At 41.6% G+C, this 17501-nt stretch overlaps 1 protein-coding gene across 3 annotated transcripts in view; it reads left to right on the top strand.

Annotated features, from left to right (window-relative positions):
* Positions 1 to 16586, top strand: part of LOC126984032 (nascent polypeptide-associated complex subunit alpha, muscle-specific form-like) — an 86594-nt gene extending 70008 nt beyond the window's left edge. For all 3 annotated transcript variants that reach the window (XM_050837391.1, XM_050837392.1, XM_050837390.1), the window contains exon 3: positions 14571 to 16586. In XM_050837391.1, coding sequence (XP_050693348.1) covers positions 14571 to 15458 — 888 coding nt within the window. In that variant the 3' untranslated portion in view covers positions 15459 to 16586. The remainder of the gene's footprint in view (positions 1 to 14570) is intronic.
* The last annotated feature ends 915 nt before the right edge of the window (positions 16587 to 17501 follow it).

Genomic DNA, 17501 nt, shown 5'->3' with positions numbered 1-17501 from the left:
AGGAAGGCAAAGATAAACATGACACAACGAAAAACACTGAAAGGAAAAACAGAAAAGAAAAAATATATGATACGAAAACTAATCCAGACCTGTCCCTCCATATAAAAACCAACGATCACACACTTCAGTCAACGTCAGAGAGGCTTATACAACAGAACCTTAACAGAGATGAGGCTGAAAACAAGAACAAGACTTTACTAGCAAGAGACTGAGAGGAAACAAGCCAGAGTCACTACAAGCCCTCGAGTCTCCTTTATTTATTATTTTATTTATTTATTTAATTATTTATTTTTTGTTTACGTCGTGGCCTATTGCGCCGGTAGGCTTCTTCCCGGTGAGGCCTGATGGTCGGCCCAGCCCGTTCTGGCGCAGGCAAGTGTTTATAGTGGCGCCATCTTGCATTGGCTCATGCTGCTCTCCTGGAGCTCATCTTTAATCCTAGAATTTAGAGTCCGGGTTGATAGGTGGTCTTCTGGACAGCATGTGGGTAGTTTTAAGCCACTCGGCGGCGGCTGAAAAATCCGAGCTTGGTGGCACCGGTCGGGGATTGAACTCGCGTCATCCCGAACGCGGCGCCGTCACGCTATCGATTCAGCCATCGCCTCCCCAGTTTTAAAGCAATGTAGTGTCCTATTCTGAAATCCTGAATTCACGTAGAACAACACTTTACTAGCAAGAGGCCGAGAGAAAACAAGCCAGAGAGTAACTACAAGCCCTCGAGTCTGCAGAGGTTTGAAATAATGTAATGTCCTTTTGTGGAATCCTGCATACACATAGAACAAGACTTTACGAGCAAGAGGCTGAAGGGAAGCAGGCCACTACGTCACTGCAATCCCTCCTCACCTTCTTTGTGTGTATGAGCGTGAAACGAGCGGCGAATGGAAGTAAAAGTGGAGTGAGGAAAGAGGTTGACTTGAGGTATGAATGGATGCGAGATGGATTGTGTTAGTGAGGCGTGAAGGGATGAATGGCATTGTGGAAAGAGGTAATAACACGAAGGAAGGAAAGTGAGAGGCGTAGAGAATGCACACACACACACACAAACACACACATGTACATATATAGAGGTTGAGTGTATGAAAAATAGGCCGATGTAGAAAGGAAACCAAAAGAAGAGAAGGTTAACAGGCACAAGGGTATGGAAGATTGAAAGCGTGTGAAAAAAAATGGAAAGAAGAAGAAGAATAAAGGGAGGAGAATGCTCGAATATAAATAGAGGTTAAGTGAATGAAGAAGAAGCGGAGGTAGAAAGGAAATCCATAAGAAAAGAAGGTTAATAGACGCAAAAGAAATGGAAGAATGGAAGCGTGTGAAGAAACATCAGAAAAAAATGGAAGAAAAGAGAAAAATAAAGGGAGAGGAAAACACACTCATAAAAATAAGTTGAAGTGAATGAATAAAAGACGAATATACAGAAAGGAAATCCATAAGAAGAGGAGATTTATTGACAGGAGTGAATGAAAGAATGGAAGCGAGTGAAAAAATATAAGAAAAAGTGGAAGAAGAGATAAATGAGGGAGGAGAATACACAGACACATCAAAAGAAGTTGAAGTGAATGAATAATAGACGAGAAAGAATAAGGTTAATAAATGCAAGAGAATGAATGGTATAAAGAAATGTCAGAAAATGGGAGATGAGGAGAGAAAAGAGAAAGACGAGACTGTCAAAAACATACAAAAATAACTTAAAGGAATAAATAAAAGATGGAATAAATAAATAAAAAAAACATTAGGCAAAAAGAGAGTAACTCAAACTGACGCGAATGAGTTTGAATAAAATCAGGCAAGGAAAAGAAGTGAAGGGAGGAGGAAGGAAGGAAGTGGAAGAAAGGAAAATAAATGTGTAGAAGGAAGATAATTTACAGAAAGAGAGAGAGAGAGAGAGAGAGAGAGAGAGAGAGAGAGAGAGAGAGAGAGAGAGAGAGAGAGAGAGAGAGAGAGAGAGAGAGAGAGAGAGAAGACATTGTGTATTGCATTGTTCTGTTCCGCAAATAAAGTCAGGAAGCGAAGGAAGGAAATGAAAGGCAAAGTTATGAGAGACCAATCGTAAAAAATAATGATGATGAAGAGAGAAAAGTTGCACATAAAAGAAAAATAATGGATGGAAAAAGAAGAAGAAGAAGAAGAAGACGATGAAAGAAAGAAAGAAGGAAGAAAGCAGAAGAAAAGAAGAAGACATTGAAAAAAGAAAGGAAGAAGAAAAGAAGAAGACATTGAAAGAAAGAAAGAAGGAAGAAGAAGAAAAGAAGACGACATTGAAAGAAAGAAGAAAGAAGAAGAAAAGAAAAAGACATTGAAAGAAAGAAAGAAGGAAAAAGAAAAGAAGACATTGAAAGAAAGAAAGAAGGAAGAAGAAGAAAAGAAGACGACATTGAAAGAAAGAAGAAAGAAGAAGAAAAGAAGAAGACATTGAAAGAAAGAAGGAAGAAGAAAAGAAGACATTGAAAGAAAGAAGGAAGAAGAAAAGAAGAAGACATTGAAAGAAAGAAAGAAGAAAGAAGAAGAAAAGAAGAAGACATTGAAAGAAAGAAGGAAGAAGAAGAAAAGAGGAAGACACTAAAAGAAAAAAAAGAAAGAATGACAGGAAGAAAGATAAAATAAAAACAAGTAAAAGACCATTAATGAAAGGAAGAAAGGAAGAACGAATAACCGAAAAACGCGGAAAAAAAGAAAAATGTGAAATAGAAAATAAAACAAGGAAGAAAAACAAGAAAATTATACGCATGACGAAATAGTGAAAAAAAATATATATAGGAAGATAACAGAAACAAAATATAGATCGGAAACCACAAGAAAGTGAAACAGGTATGAGACAACACGCGAACACGATAATAACAGGAAACTAATCAAAGAAGAAGAAGAAGAAGAAGAAAAAGAAAAAAAAGTGGAAGGAAATTAAGAAGGAAAATAAAAAAAAGAGGAAGGAAATGAAAAAGAAAAAGAAAAATTAAAAAAAGAAGAGGAAGGAAATGAAGGAGAAGAAGAAGAAGAAGAAGAAGAAGCGAAGAAAAAAAATAACTCATTCAAACGGTGCAGTAATAAACACACACACACACACACACACACACACACACACACACACACACACACACACACCTTTAATAGAACATGTGTAACACCCTCTTCTCTCTCTCTCTCTCTCTCTCTCTCTCTCTCTCTCTCTCTCTCTCTCTCTCTCTCTCTCTCTCTCTCTCTCTCTCTCTCTTATTCCTCCACACACTCCACTCCTGACCGCACAAGTGGGTGTTAACTAAACCTACTCCGCTTATTCCACTCCCTCCACTCCGGAATGTTTGTGTTGGCGCTGAGCTGTGTTTGTGTTGCATCGACGTGTGTGTGTGTGTGTGTTTGTGTTGGTGTTGCGGTGAAGTAGTGGTGTTGATTTGGTTGTTTCTGTGGCTACCTTGTTTTCTTCTTTTCTTATTTATCTATTAACATTTTTATCGTTTATGTCACACCTTCTACCTGTTTGTGTTGCGTGTTTTGAGCAGTTTGTGTTGCAGTGAAGTTTTATTTTTGGATTCGTCTTTATATTGAATGCTAATGTTTTTCTCTCTTTTTATTGTCTATTTTTCTACTTATTTTCATCGTTCATTTAACGTCCTCCTCTGTTACCTGTTTGTGTTGCAGTAAAGTGTTGTTTTTGACTTTGTTCTCGTATTAGTTGTTCTGTTTTTTCCTTCTCTTTTTTCGTTTTCTTCATATATTCTCTTCTTTATTTTCCCTCTTTGTTTAATTTTCTTTTTTCTATTTTTATTTTAATTATTACTAGTTTTTTTTTAAATGGGAACGATCTTATTTCTGCCTACCACCGCTACTACTACTACTACTACTACTACTACTACTACTACTACACTCATCATTACCCACAAGTCACTATCATCACCGTTATCATCACCTCGCTGAAGGTTAGACACACACACACTCACACACACACACACACACACACACACACACACACACACACAAGCACGACTACACTAAGTACAGGTAATCCATATTTACCTGGCCTCTTTTACCTACTTTCCTCTCTCTCTCTCTCTCTCTCTCTCTCTCTCTCTCTCTCTCTCTCTCTCTCTCTCTCTCTCTCTCTCTCTTCTGTCCTTTCCACATGTTTTTTTATAATTTCCTTCAATCTTTTCCTTTTTATCTTCCTTCTTTCCTTCGTTCTCTTTTCTTTCCCTCTCTCCATCTGTCCTTTCTCTCTTCTTCTCTCTTCGTCATATCTCTTCTCCTTTTCATTCTAGGTTTGTCTCTTCTTCCCGTCTCTACGATCGCTTTTTTCTCTTCTCAGTTAATATTTTTCATCCTTTCTTGTCTTTTATGTCGGTTCCTCTCTTTCTCTTAATTTCTAACATTTTTCCCTCTTTCGTTTTTCTCCTCCTACCTTTCCTTTCCTCTTCTCCTTTACTTCACTAATGTATACTTTCTCTTTTACACTCTATCCATCTATTTACCAATGTATCTGTCTATCTACCTATCTATCTATCTTTATTTTTCTACCTACCTATGTATCTATCTAATGTTTACTTCATCATATCCTTATTTGTTTTGCTCTGTAAATTTACCACCTCCCTACTTACATACATACATACATATATACATACTCTTCATATCCATCTATTTCTCTCTATTAATCCATTTACTTTTCTCTCCATCCATCATCCAGCTTTGCATTTACATTACTTTTTATTTTAGCGCATTCTTTCATCTTGCTCTATTTGCTTTGTGACGAGACAATGGGCGGGTAAAACGGTCTAGGGCGAGCGTCGAGTCAGTCTTCGTGATTGTCGTCCCTCAGTGTATCGGGGAGGGACGAACCAGCCAGGGATGCCACGTTATCGTACTCACCACACCAGCGTTGCCAAGTTATCGTACTCACCACACCAGCGTTGCCAAGTTATCGTACTCACCGCATTGCATTTTCGTAGTTTCTGACCGATAACGAATGCAAAAAGAAACAAACAAACATCAACAAATAGGAGCTTTAACGCTAACTTCAATTTTCTATCGTTATTTGTGTAGGTACGAGAGTTTGAGGCTTAAAAGTAATAAAGACGAAGTGGTGAATACGATAATCTGGCAACGTTGCACCACACTGGATTTTCCTATTTCTAACACATAACGATCATAAAAAACCTCAACAATAAACATGTTCAGCAATAAATAGAAATGGGTATCGTTATTTTCATAGGTGCGACTGTTTTTTAGTCTGAAATAGGCGAATATAAAAGGCAGAGTACGACAATCTGGCAACGTTGGAATGAGCAGCCATCGACGCCGCCAACGAGCCCAGACAATTGTTTTACCGCGGCGGAATCTTTTTATTGTGTGGTCAAAAACTGGTCATATTTGCCTAAGTGGATTTTTCGGTCCGTAGCTTCTGTGATGTCTGTGTATGTGAGGCAAGAGAGGATGTTAAGATAAACCGAGAAGATAAAAAGAAACGTAGAGTCGGGAAGAAGATAAGGACTTAGAATGAAAGGGAGAAGAGAAATGACGAAGAGAGGAAGATGAGAGAAGGAAGAGTAGGACTTATGTGATGTCTGTGTATGCGAGATAAGAAAAGATTTAAATTGTAAAGATAAACCGAGAAGATAAAAAAAGAAACGTAGAGTCGGGAAGAAGATAAGGACTTAGAATTAAAAGGAGAAATGACGAAGAGAAGATGAGAGAAGGAATAAATAGCACTACGTCGAAAGGAGAGATGGAGAGAGGGAAGAAAAAAGAGAACGAGGGAAAAAAAAGAAGATTAAGAGAAGAAGGAAAATAAGCAAAGAGAGTGTCTGTGTGTCTGTCTACTTGTTTGTCTGTCTTACCTCATTTGATTAAGTCGTACCTGTCTTCCCATTTTCTATGACAATCGTTTTACCGTCGCGAAAAGGTTTTATTGTGGTCATATTATTTGCCTGAGTGAGTGTTCCGGTTCGTCTGACTTCCTGTTTACCTGTCTGTTTTAGGTTTCATGAGAGAGAAAAAGGAAAGAAAGAAAGAAAAAAGAAAGAAATCAGTTGTAAATGAAGGGAAGAAAGAAAGGAAGAAAGAAATATATACCAATCTTCCCACTTTCTTTTTCTAGCTTAAATTACGTAGTTAGGTTTCATGAAAGAGAAAGAAAGAAAGAAAGAATGAAAAAAAGAAAGAAATCAGTTGTAAATGAAGGGAAAAAAGAAAGGAAGAAAGAAATACCAATCTTCCCACTTTCTTTTTCTAGCTTAAATTACGTCCTTAGGTTTCATGAAAGAGAGATAAAACGAAAGAAAGAATGAAAAAAGAAAGAAAGTTGTAAATAAAGGGAAGGAAGAAAAAAGAAAGAAATACCAATCTTCCCACTTTCTTTTTCTTGCTTAAATCACTTCCTTCTTGATAAGCCAATTCCTGGTATCTCTTTTACATACCTATTCTAAGGATCTTTACGCTGAAAAGACTATAGGTATTCAGCTTTCAAATCCCTTATAGCGAGCCACGTATTGCAGTAGTAGTAGTAGTAGTAGTAGTAGTAGCAAAAATAGTAGTAGTAGTAAAAGTAAAAGTAGATAGCAATACACAGCCAAAATAGTCATAAAGATCCTGAAAAAAAAGTACGAAGAGAGAGAGAGAGAGAGAGAGAGAGAGAGAGAGAACCAGCCAGCCATACAGACAGACAGAGAGAACCAGTGCGGGTCACATAAAAAAATATATATAATAACAACCCGACGCAACACAACAGCTCAGCGCAACACAAATAGACGAGTGAAGGGCGTGTTTTGCGCCTCCCTCTTGCTCCTCCAGGCAACATTTCCCCAGGTATTGCATCGGCAGGTAACGCGCTCACCTGGGGGCGGGACAGACAGGTAGATGACGGGTCTTTCTTTTTCCTACCTTTGAAGTATTTCGGTTTATACGCAATTGCTTCTTGTTTTGTTTTGTTTTTCGTCTCCCCTTTCCCATTTTCTTCCATGTGAGATTTTTTTTCCGTCTCCCCTTTCTCCTTTTCTTCTTCCGTGTGATATTTTTTTTGTCTCCCCTTTTTCCTTTTCTTCGTCCGTGTGGGATTTTTGCTTGTTTTTCTTCCTTTTCTTCATTCATTTTCATTTCTCCTCTACTTTTTCTTATTTTACTTTTCCTCTTTTCATCTTTTTTCATCTTTTTTTCTATTCATTTTTTTGTTTCCTCTGTTTCCTCTTTCTCTTTTTTTTTTGCTTCGGTCTTTCTCGTCTTCTTGCTCCTCATTTTCTTTCTTCTTTCCGTTTGTACTTTTTCTTTCTCTTTGTTTTCCTGTTCTTTCTTTTCATTTGATTTTCATTGTCATTTTCTTCCTCCTAATTTTTTTTTTCGTTTTCACTTTTTCTCTCACTTAATTTTCCTGGGTTTTTTTCTATTTTCTTCCTCTTCCTCCTAATTTTCTTTCTCTTCGTTCTCATTTTTTTCTTTCTTTTAATTTTCCTGTTCTTCCTTTTTCTATTTTCAGTATCATTTTCCTCCTCCTCCTCCTCATCATCATCATCATCATCATCATTCTCCTCCTCTAGGCATTAACTCTACTGCACAGTCTCCACCTTCCGTAATTATTTTCCACTTAAACTACACATTCGGGCTCAACACAACACCGCAATCAACTAACATTAATCACCCAACCACTTAAACACCTCCTATTCAGTCTTATTAATTTTTCTTCCCCTTATCACTCACACTGTTTTCTCTCTGAATTTCCACAAACACACTAACTTTCATCTTGCCATCTGGCGCAGTTCGGCGTTACTTTTTGTTCCTTTTTTTAGCATCTGTGTTTAAGAGGTAAAAAAAAGAAGGGAGGGAAAGCCGAAAGGAGAGGCAGTCCAGTCCAGTTTGATAAGTTTCCCTTCGAACGTTTATTGGCTGTATGAAAGTGTTGGTTAAGAGAGAGAGAGAGAGAGAGAGAGAGAGAGAGAGAGAGAGAGAGAGAGAGAGAGAGAGAGAGAGAGAGAGAGAGACAAAGAAGAAAGAGGATAAAGAAGAGAAAGGAAAAAGAAAAAAAAGGAGGAAAAATTGAGCAAGCCAGAGAGAGAGAGAGAGAGAGAGAGAGAGAGAGAGAGAGAGAGAGAGAGAGAGAGAGAGAGAGAGATTTTTCCGGTTTTCTCCATTGGACAGTTAACTATTCAATACTTTTACCCACAACAGCTGGACACTTCTTTCTCTTTTCTCTTTCTTTACTCTCTCTTTCTTTTCTCTCTCTCTCTCTCTCTCTCTCTCTCTCTCTCTCTCTCTCTCTCTCTCTCTCTCTCTCTCTCTCTCTCTCAAAACAACAACAACAACAACAACTGCTACTACTACTACTGCTACTACTACTACTACTACTACTACTACTACTACTACTACTACTACTACTACCACCACCACCACCAAAACAACAACATAAAGGAACATAGCTGCTACAAGTAAAAAAAAGAAAAGAAAAAGGAAACACTAATAAAGAACCAGTAAAAAGAAGCTCAATAAAATACGCACGTGGTAATAAAGATGATAAAAGCAAGAAGAGAGAGAATAAAAACCTGTATGGGGCGTTTTTCTTAGGTTCTCTCTCTCTCTCTCTCTCTCTCTCTCTCTCTCTCTCTCTCTCTCTCTTTACGGGTCAGGTAGCATTCATACGCAGGTGTAAACGATCAAGAAGGTAAAAATAAATATGCAGGGATTGATAATTTTGTTTTTTACGCATTTTATTGTCAATTAGGTATTTTTTTTCTTTTTTTCTTTTTCAGTGATGATCGAGTAATTATTTTGCAACTATACGGAATAGAAAACGAACAAAGAGATAAAAATATATATATGAAGTGTGTGAGAAATTTTTTTACGCAATCGTTTTCTTTTGTAATTTTATATAGTTTCTTTTTTTTTTCTTCTCAGAGTGATGATCAAATAATTATTTTGTAACCGTACGGAAATTAAAACGGACGAAAGAAGTAAAAATAAATATGCAGTGTGGGAATTTTGGTCAATACACAGACTTTTCATTTGTTCTTTTTCTTTCGTTTTTACACCTTGTAACTATACGCAGATGACAACGAACAAAGAGGGAAAAATATCTCTGCATTATGTGGGAATTTAGTTTCATGCTCATTTTTATCTTTTCCAGTATATTTTTTTTCTGCTTTTCACAGTGATGGATAAGGAACTATTTTGTGGCTATACGTAAATGACAACGGAATAAGTATATAAATTACCAATGTTTTTTTTTTCTTGCGTAAGTATTTTTTTGTCTAATAATATCCCTTTTTGCTTTTAAGAGTGATGGTCAAGGGGTTAATTTGTACGGGCAAGGAGGTAAAGATGAATTAAAAACAACGTGTCGGAATTTTGTTTTTTACGTGTTTTTTTTTTTATCATATCCATATTTGCTTTTCACTGTAATGAGTATGCAACTATTTTAAAGCGATACGTGGGTGAAAACGGATAAGATAAAAAAGATAAATTAAGCAATGAGTAAGAATTTTGTTTCCTACGCAGTTTTTTTACTTCTCTTTATTCCTGAAAAAAAAGGTCGGCGTTATATTTGCATCTCTTATACTTCACGGTAACTTCTATACACTTTTCGGGCATTATTGGGGGTCATTTTGTTTTGTTTTTTTGCCCTTGAAATGCCTCCCGTGCCGTAAAAAAAAAATATATGGAATCGAAGTATAGGCGGTAACTCTTCTTTGATTCCATACAGTCTTCAGTCATACGAAGTACAAAGTGGTGAGTCAGCGTTCGAATCCCTTCCTCTATACTCTTCGGGGCTCGGAAGGCGATTAGATGACGCGATGAGGCATTAGGGACCGTGACTCAGGGCGCTTGCTGGTCCCCTCCCCTCCCCATCCCCCCACGACCTTGACGGGGGGATGGGGTTGGGGAGGAGGAGGAGGAGGAAGAGGCGTTGATCGGCGGTCGTTGTCACTCTTCCTTCCTCCTCTTCCTCTTTTTTTGTAAGGTCTTACGTCGTTCGGAAAAAAAAGAGGAAGAGGAGGAGGAGGAGTTGATCGGCAATGGTTGTTGTTACGCTTCCTTCCTCCTCTTCCCTCCCCCCCCCCCTTTTTTTTTTGGTGGGGTTCTTAGGTTGTCCGGGAAAAAAAAGAGGAAGAGGAGGAGGAGGAGGAGGAGGAGGAGGAGGAGGAGGAGGAGGAGGAGGCGTTCTCTAATGGTCGTTATTCCACTTCCCAAACTTTTCCTTTTTTTTCCTTTCCCTTTTTTTTCCTTTCTAGCTTTCCATTCAGAATAACAAATGTGCATAACTAACATTTTTATTAAGTTACTGCATAGCCCCATCTTATCAGTGTCTTCTTTAGTCATTATTATTAACAGCGTATGAGTCAGCTCCATGTCTCTCTCTTAATTACTGCTATTAACGAACATTACATCAATTTCGTCTGTAATATATTTCTTTTATCTCTCTTCCTTCTCCTCTTCCTCATCATCGTCATCATCGAGGCATTCCTGCACCCCGCGTCCCTGTCCTTGTTTGTTGCATATGTTTACCTCTCCCTCCCACCCTCTGGCTCTCCTCTTCTCTCCTCCTCATGTTTTCCCTTGTCATCGGCCTTCACGTTCCCCTTCAAGAGACAGACACACCTTCCCCTGCCTCGGTAGTGGTATGCGTAAGGCAGCTTGAGGGAGGACATCTTGAGTGGCATAAGTCTAGTCACAGCGAGATGGAAAGATACGAATGTTTTATTTCTGCCCTTTACGTACACTGTCCCTTGCATCGCTTTGTGTATTCACCTGCTGCAGAATGCATCAATAGGATATACAGATAAATTCAATCACCATCTCGAGTGACATGCTTTAAGTCTAAATTCTGGAAAGGTTAAATTTGAGGCCTTACACTAGATGCACCGCCCCTTGCTTAGCTGTGTTTCTTCCTCTACGTCAGAATATAGTTACAGAAGTTGATTGCTGTCTATAGCGTGACCTGCGTAAAGCCACAATGCTGGAAATATATTTGAGGCCTTCACTGGATACTCCGCCCCTTGCTTAGCTGTGTTTCTTCCTCTACGTCAGAATATAGTTACAGAAGTTGATTGCTGTCTATAGAGTGACCTGCGTAAAGCCACAATGCTGGAAAGATATTTGAGGCCTTCACACATTCTTCACAAGACACACTTTCCTCCGCATCGTTTACTCTCGTCACAAACACAAGGCACCCACCGAGACCTTCCTTCCCTCCCCCGCACGCCCCAGTGAGTGCCGAGACTGACCAAGGCAAAGAGCTATTACCAAGGGCGTGGCGAGTGGTACATGCCGGCAGTGGTGGTGGTTGTGGTGTTATTTGTGGTGGTAGAAAATTCCCGCCACACCCTTCAAGTCTGCGGTCGGTGGCTTCGTCAACGAGAAAGTTCCTGTTGGAGTCCCATAAAACATTAGCGGAGACAGGAACGAACTCACGCGCCACCATTTATAGAAAGTTGACCAATGACGTGTTGGGTGCCGTAATTGTAGCGTGAGAAAGAATGATTAGGTCTCGGGTTTTATGTGAAAGGGCCGTGAGTTTTAAGGGTCGATAAACATTAGAAGATATAGGAATGAACTCACGCGCCACCATTTATAGAGAGTTGACCAGAGTCGTGTTGGATGCAGTAATTGTAGCCTGAGAAAGATTTGATGTCGGTTTTTATATGAAGGGGTCGTGTGTTTTAAGGGTCGATAAACATTAGAAGATATAGGAAAGAACTCACGCGCCACCATTTATAGAAAGTTGACCGGTGTTGGATGCTGTAATTGTAGCGTGAGAAAGATTTGATGTCGGTTTTTATATGAAGGGGTCGTGTGTTTTAAGGGTCGATAAACATTAGAAGATATAGGAAAGAACTCACGCGCCACCATTTATAGAAAGTTGACCAGTGTTGGATGCTGTAATTGTAGCGTGAGAAAGATTTGATGTCGGTTTTTATATGAAGGGGTCGTGTGTTGCAGGCTCAGAAAATATTAATAGATACAGGAACATAAATACACGTGTTACTATATAGAAAGGCGAAGTTGGGAGCATACTTATCATGTTTTTATAGGAAAGGATGCAGGTCAAGGGCAAAAATAAGCAAATAAAAAAGCCCTCTAATCATTGCTCCTATAAAGAAAGAAGAAATGAGTGACCACTTGTAGAAACCTGATAAGAAACGTCTTGGATTCTTCGGAGTTTTATCAACGAAAGAGGTAAATTTTGTTGTGGTATTCATATGAAGGGGTCAAGAGTTTCAGGAAATATTAGTGGATCAAGAAACAATAATACGTGTGTTCCTAATCATAGAAAGTTTGTTAGAAAGTTATTTGGTGGTTTAGAATTTTAGCAACAAGAGAGATTTGGTTGCGGGTTTTATATGAAGGGGCCGTGAGTTGGAGCCTCATAAAATATTAGTGAACAGAGAAAGAAATGCGTTATTACCTGCATGTGAAAAGCCAATCAGAAACATATTTGATGACTCTGAATTTTAGCAACGAACAGAAAGCTTTTGTCGCTATTTTTTATTAGAAGGGGCCACGTGTTTTCAGTCTCGGGAACTATTAGTGGATAGAGAAGCAAAAAATACACGTGTCACTACTTATAGAAAACTGACTAAAAACACATTTGATGCTTCGGAATTTTAGCACCGAGGGAGAGAGATTTCGTCACGGCTTTTATTTATGAAGGGGCCGCGTGGTTGAGGGTCATATTTTTACACATACACGCGTCATTACACATAGAAAGCTGAGCAGAATAATACCTGGTGGTTCGTAATGAGAGTTCTTGTGACGTTGACAAAGGTGCGGTGAGTGTGAGGCTCAGAAAATATATATCGTTAGAAGAATAGTGTATCAAGACACCTCTCCACCCGAAATTGACGTCCGTTTTGGCCACTGTACTTTTGCCTATTATGGGAGCGGCGAGTAGCGGGCTTTTTTTTTATTCTACACTCTTTTTGTTGCCCTTGAGCCGTGTCCTTTGTTGTAAAAAAAAAGATTCTCGTGCCATGACTCATAAAAAGCTCGCCAGTAATGTCTTTGTGGCGTATAAATGGGATGATTAGTAAAAGCAAATTGACCTCCGTTTGGCCACTCTATACTTTTGCCTATTATGGGAGCGGCTTTTTTTTTTCTACACTATTTTTGTTGCCTTTGAGCCGTCTCCTTTATTGAAAAAAAAAAAGTGCCATGACTCATAAAAGGCTAACCAGTAATATCTTTGTGGCGTATAAAAGGGATGGTTAGTAAAAGCAAATTGACCTCCGTTTTGGCCTTTGTAAAAAATAAAAAAATAAATAACGTGCCATGACTCATAAAAAGCTGACCAGTGATATCTTTGTGGCGTATAAAAGGGATGATTAGTAAAAGCAAACTCACATATCACGACTTGCTGACGGGTAACCAGGAGAATAACAACTTTTCCTTTTATCTGCCTATACGTAATAACCTTCACATTTGTTTTCAGTCGATTAGGAGCAAAATAAAATCAACTCTGACTTCCATCATTAATTATTACATATCACTAAATTACTGACCATTGGATACTGATATAGATAAGAACATAGACATCTGGGTATTGATATACAAAAAAAAAATATGAGGTTATTAATATAGAAGAAAACAGACATAAGTTAATAATATAGATAAAACACAGACATGAGATTATTAATATAGAAAAAAACAGACATCAAGTTAATAATATAGATAAAACACAGACATCAGATTAGTATATATAGAAGAAAAAGACATTTGGTTAGTTAATATAGAAAAAAACACAGACATTTGGTTAGTATACATAGAACAGAACACAGACACAAGGTTATTGATATAGCTTAGAACATACATCAGGTTATTAATATAGAAAACAGACAGAAAGCAGACTAATATAGGACACGGAATATGAGCCTCAACCACGCGGCTCCTTCATAAATAAAAGCCGTGACAAAATCTCTCTCCCTCGGTGCTAAAATTCCGAAGCATCAAATATGTTTTTAGTCAGTTTTCTATTAATAGTGACACGTGTATTTTCGCTTCTCTATCCACTAATATTTCCCGAGACTAAAAACACGTGTCACATGAGGTTATTGCTATAAAAACGCAGAATTCAGGTCAAGACGCAAAAGACGTATTTCAAGACTAACAGCGCCCGCAGGAGGAAGGAAGAGTGTCGTGCCTCGGGGTAGAGATGAGAGAGAAGACAGGTAATTATGGTGTTGAGGAGGAAAGTGCGAGGAGAAAGTACCGAACCTTGATACCGTTTTCTTCGTCCCGTTTTCTCTGTTGTTGTTGAGGGGTAATTTGACAGGTGGTGAGGCGGTGGTGGCATGCGGTATGATGAGAGAGAGAGAGAGAGAGAGAGAGAGAGAGAGAGAGAGAGAGAGAGAGAGAGAGAGAGAGAGAGAGAGAATCATCAATGTAAATAACCATCTTTGTTGAACGTTTAAAATAGACATTAACTTATCATTCCCACCACCACCACCACCAACAACAACAACAACACAAACACCACCACCACCAAAATTTTCCTCATGTCCCTTCCTCCTCCTTCCATTTCCATCACGTTTTCCTCTACTCCCCATTTCTAGGTCTTTGACGCCCCCTACCCCGCCCCCCCTAACCCCCTCCTCTCTCCCTACCTGCAGGGCTCCTACTCCTTCGCCTACGCCGTCGACGCCCCTGAGTACAAGAACTTCTATGACCGGGAGGAGGCGCGTCTGGGGCAGGAGACTCGGGGCCGCTTCCGCGTGGCTCTCCCCGACAACAGACTCCAGACGGTGACCTACAGGGCCGACGGCAACGGCTACACGGCCAGCATCTCCTACGACCAACACCCGAGCTTCGAGGCGCTGCGGCAGTCCGTGGGGCCCATCCGCTCCGCCCCCGAGGTCGGCCAGTCCGTCCTTGATGGCCTACGACGCGGCGAGAACTGGAAGCACCACAAAGGCTCAAAGGATGACGCCCGCCCTGAGTTGGGGTCGTCCCTTGGCGGCCACGGCACTTCCAATAACTTTGTCGTGCCCACACCCACGCCCACACGCCCGCGCGCCCGCCCTACACCCACGCCGACACGCCCCTACCCTGCGCACCCACGCCCCACGCCCACACATTCGCGTCCCGGACCCTCTCACACCAACACACCCGTAAGGACGCCACGCCCAAGCTACCGACCCCGGCCCTCGCAGAGACGCCCCTCGACTACCCACCGCCCCGCACGACCAGAAACGACTCCACGACGGACCACTGCCGCCTCGTCGCCGCCGCCGAGAGGACACCCGCCCCCTTCGCCTGCTCTTGCCGCCCGCCCCTCCCCGACCCCCACCCTGTCCCCGAGGCCCTTCTCCGCCGGCGACACGGAGGACTCGGCCATCCTGAACAGACTAATCGAGGCCATCAAAAATAAGTTGGTTGACGACAAAAAGCCGGAGGGGTCGAGCGGGGGGCGTCCGCACACCAAGAAGCCGTACAGCATCGCGGACCGGGAGAGTGTTCGCAAGCGGCTGGAGGCGGTGGTGCACCAGGCCAAGTACTAGACGCCCCCCTCCCCCCCTCCCCCCTCTCCCCTCCCCTCCGCCACTTCCACCTTCACAATAACTCTCGTTCCTTCACGTCGCTTTCACCGAAGTCTGAAAGCTTTGCTCCATTTACAACTTTCTTTAGTTTTCCTTGTGTTGAATCCATCGCGTAAACAGCCAACACACGAACAGTCTTCTCTAGTATCCTCAAGGGGGAGCGTTAGTTTTTCGAGTCGCCGCAGGACGTTCCGACGCCTCCTGTATCCATTAGTATCCAGGGACAAATCCACATGATAACAAACCCTTCTTTTAACATGTATAAGTTTAGCCTTTTTCCCTTACTCATCGTCGTCTGTGTCCCAGTGGCGCCGTCCGTGCAAGGTCACCGCCGGCGCCATGACCGTCGTTGCCGTGTCCTTGGAGGCCCAACCCAAGCAGTCAACAGGTGCGTCAGTGACATTGAAAATTTATATAAGCTTACTACGAACTTGACTCAGCCATCACTACATGAGTCGGCAGGATGAAGAAGACACGCAGAGTCACTTAATCACACCTACAGCAGCTAGCAAACAGGTGCACTAGAGGTTTGGGAGATGTGTTTAGACTTACCTCACCGACCAGGATGATAAAAAATGAATAACAAAGAATAGAAAATAAAAAAAAGAAGACACGCGGGACCACTTTAGCGCACCTACAGGAACTACAAAACAAGTGCAACAGAGATCCTGGAAATCCACTTAAAACCCACCTCGCCGACCAGTATGATACGATAAAACAAGCAGGTGTGGGCTCACTTCGACACGCCTGAGGGATGGAACACGACTCAGGACCATACTTGGCCCTCCACGGCGCGGCGGGAACGTGGACTGGATCGCAAGCCGGAAACACCTCCCTTTCTGGGCTCGGGTCAGGCACGGGTCAAGGTCACCGTGAGTCACCCAGCCACACGCCGCCCTGAAACTCCTGCCGCGGGGGAGAGATCAAACCCGCCCAGACAACTTCCCCCGTAGACTCGCCACAAGACCCACCCAAAATGAGACCCGTCACCCCAAAAAACATGAAACAGCTCCGTCACCCCAAGACCCACCCAAACTGAGACCCGTCACCCTAAGACACACAAAACAGCTCCGTCACCCCAAGACACACCCCAAAACAGTTCCATTACCCCAACTTCCACCCAAAAATTAGTCCCTCTCTCAGACCCGCCAAAAAAGACCAGTACCCAGACCCACCCAGACAGCCCTCCCTAGACCCCCCCCCCAAAAAAAAAAAAAAACCCACCCAAAACAGACCCGTCACCTCACTACTTGCCCGAAATATCCCCAGCATCCCGACACCGACCCAAAACAGACCCGTCACCCCAAGAAACAGCCCCATCACCCGAAGACCCACCAAAAACAGTTCCGTCACCCCAAGACCCACCAAAAAGAGATTCGCCACCCCAAGACCCTCGCAAAAAGAGACCCGTCACCCCAAGACACACCCAAACAGTCTCACCCTCACTAGAATCCTTCATGAAGGAGAGAAAAAGAAAAAATTATTCACGCCACCGTCGGATTTACTGCTTCCTGACGCGGCGTTGTGCTCAGGTCCCGCCCGAACATCCCCCCTCCCCCCCCCCCCCTCCCGCCCCCACCCCCAGTGCCTTGCTAGAATTCTATGGGAAGGCTGGGGAGTCCTATGCCAGGGCGTGGAAATACTCGCATCTCGTCGTCTTTACCGGGGAATTAAAAGAGAAAATAATAATAACCTTTACGCCCATTTTTGTGTCATCAGAAAATAGAATGAGGCGGAGGAGAACGAGGAGGAAGGTGCGATGATGAAGGTGCCGAAGGTGCAGGGGTAAACTTTCCTCACGAGAAAGTAAAAAAAATAAAAAAAATAAAAGAAAGTCCCTTGCATCCCTTGATTTTCGATAGATTAGACACGAAACTAAACGAGCGATGTGACGAACGTGGTATTAGTACGACACGACGAAGGAAAATAGCGAAAGACGGATGTCCTTGATTTCTTCTGCGACGAGAATTCGGTGATGGCTGATCCGTTAGCTGAGAGGGAAAG

Source organism: Eriocheir sinensis, chromosome 55, assembly GCF_024679095.1.
Source record: "Eriocheir sinensis breed Jianghai 21 chromosome 55, ASM2467909v1, whole genome shotgun sequence".
Lineage (NCBI taxonomy): Eukaryota > Metazoa > Arthropoda > Malacostraca > Decapoda > Varunidae > Eriocheir > Eriocheir sinensis.
The sequence above is the reverse complement of the archived record's forward strand: the minus strand, read 5'-3'. Positions and strand labels throughout refer to the sequence as shown.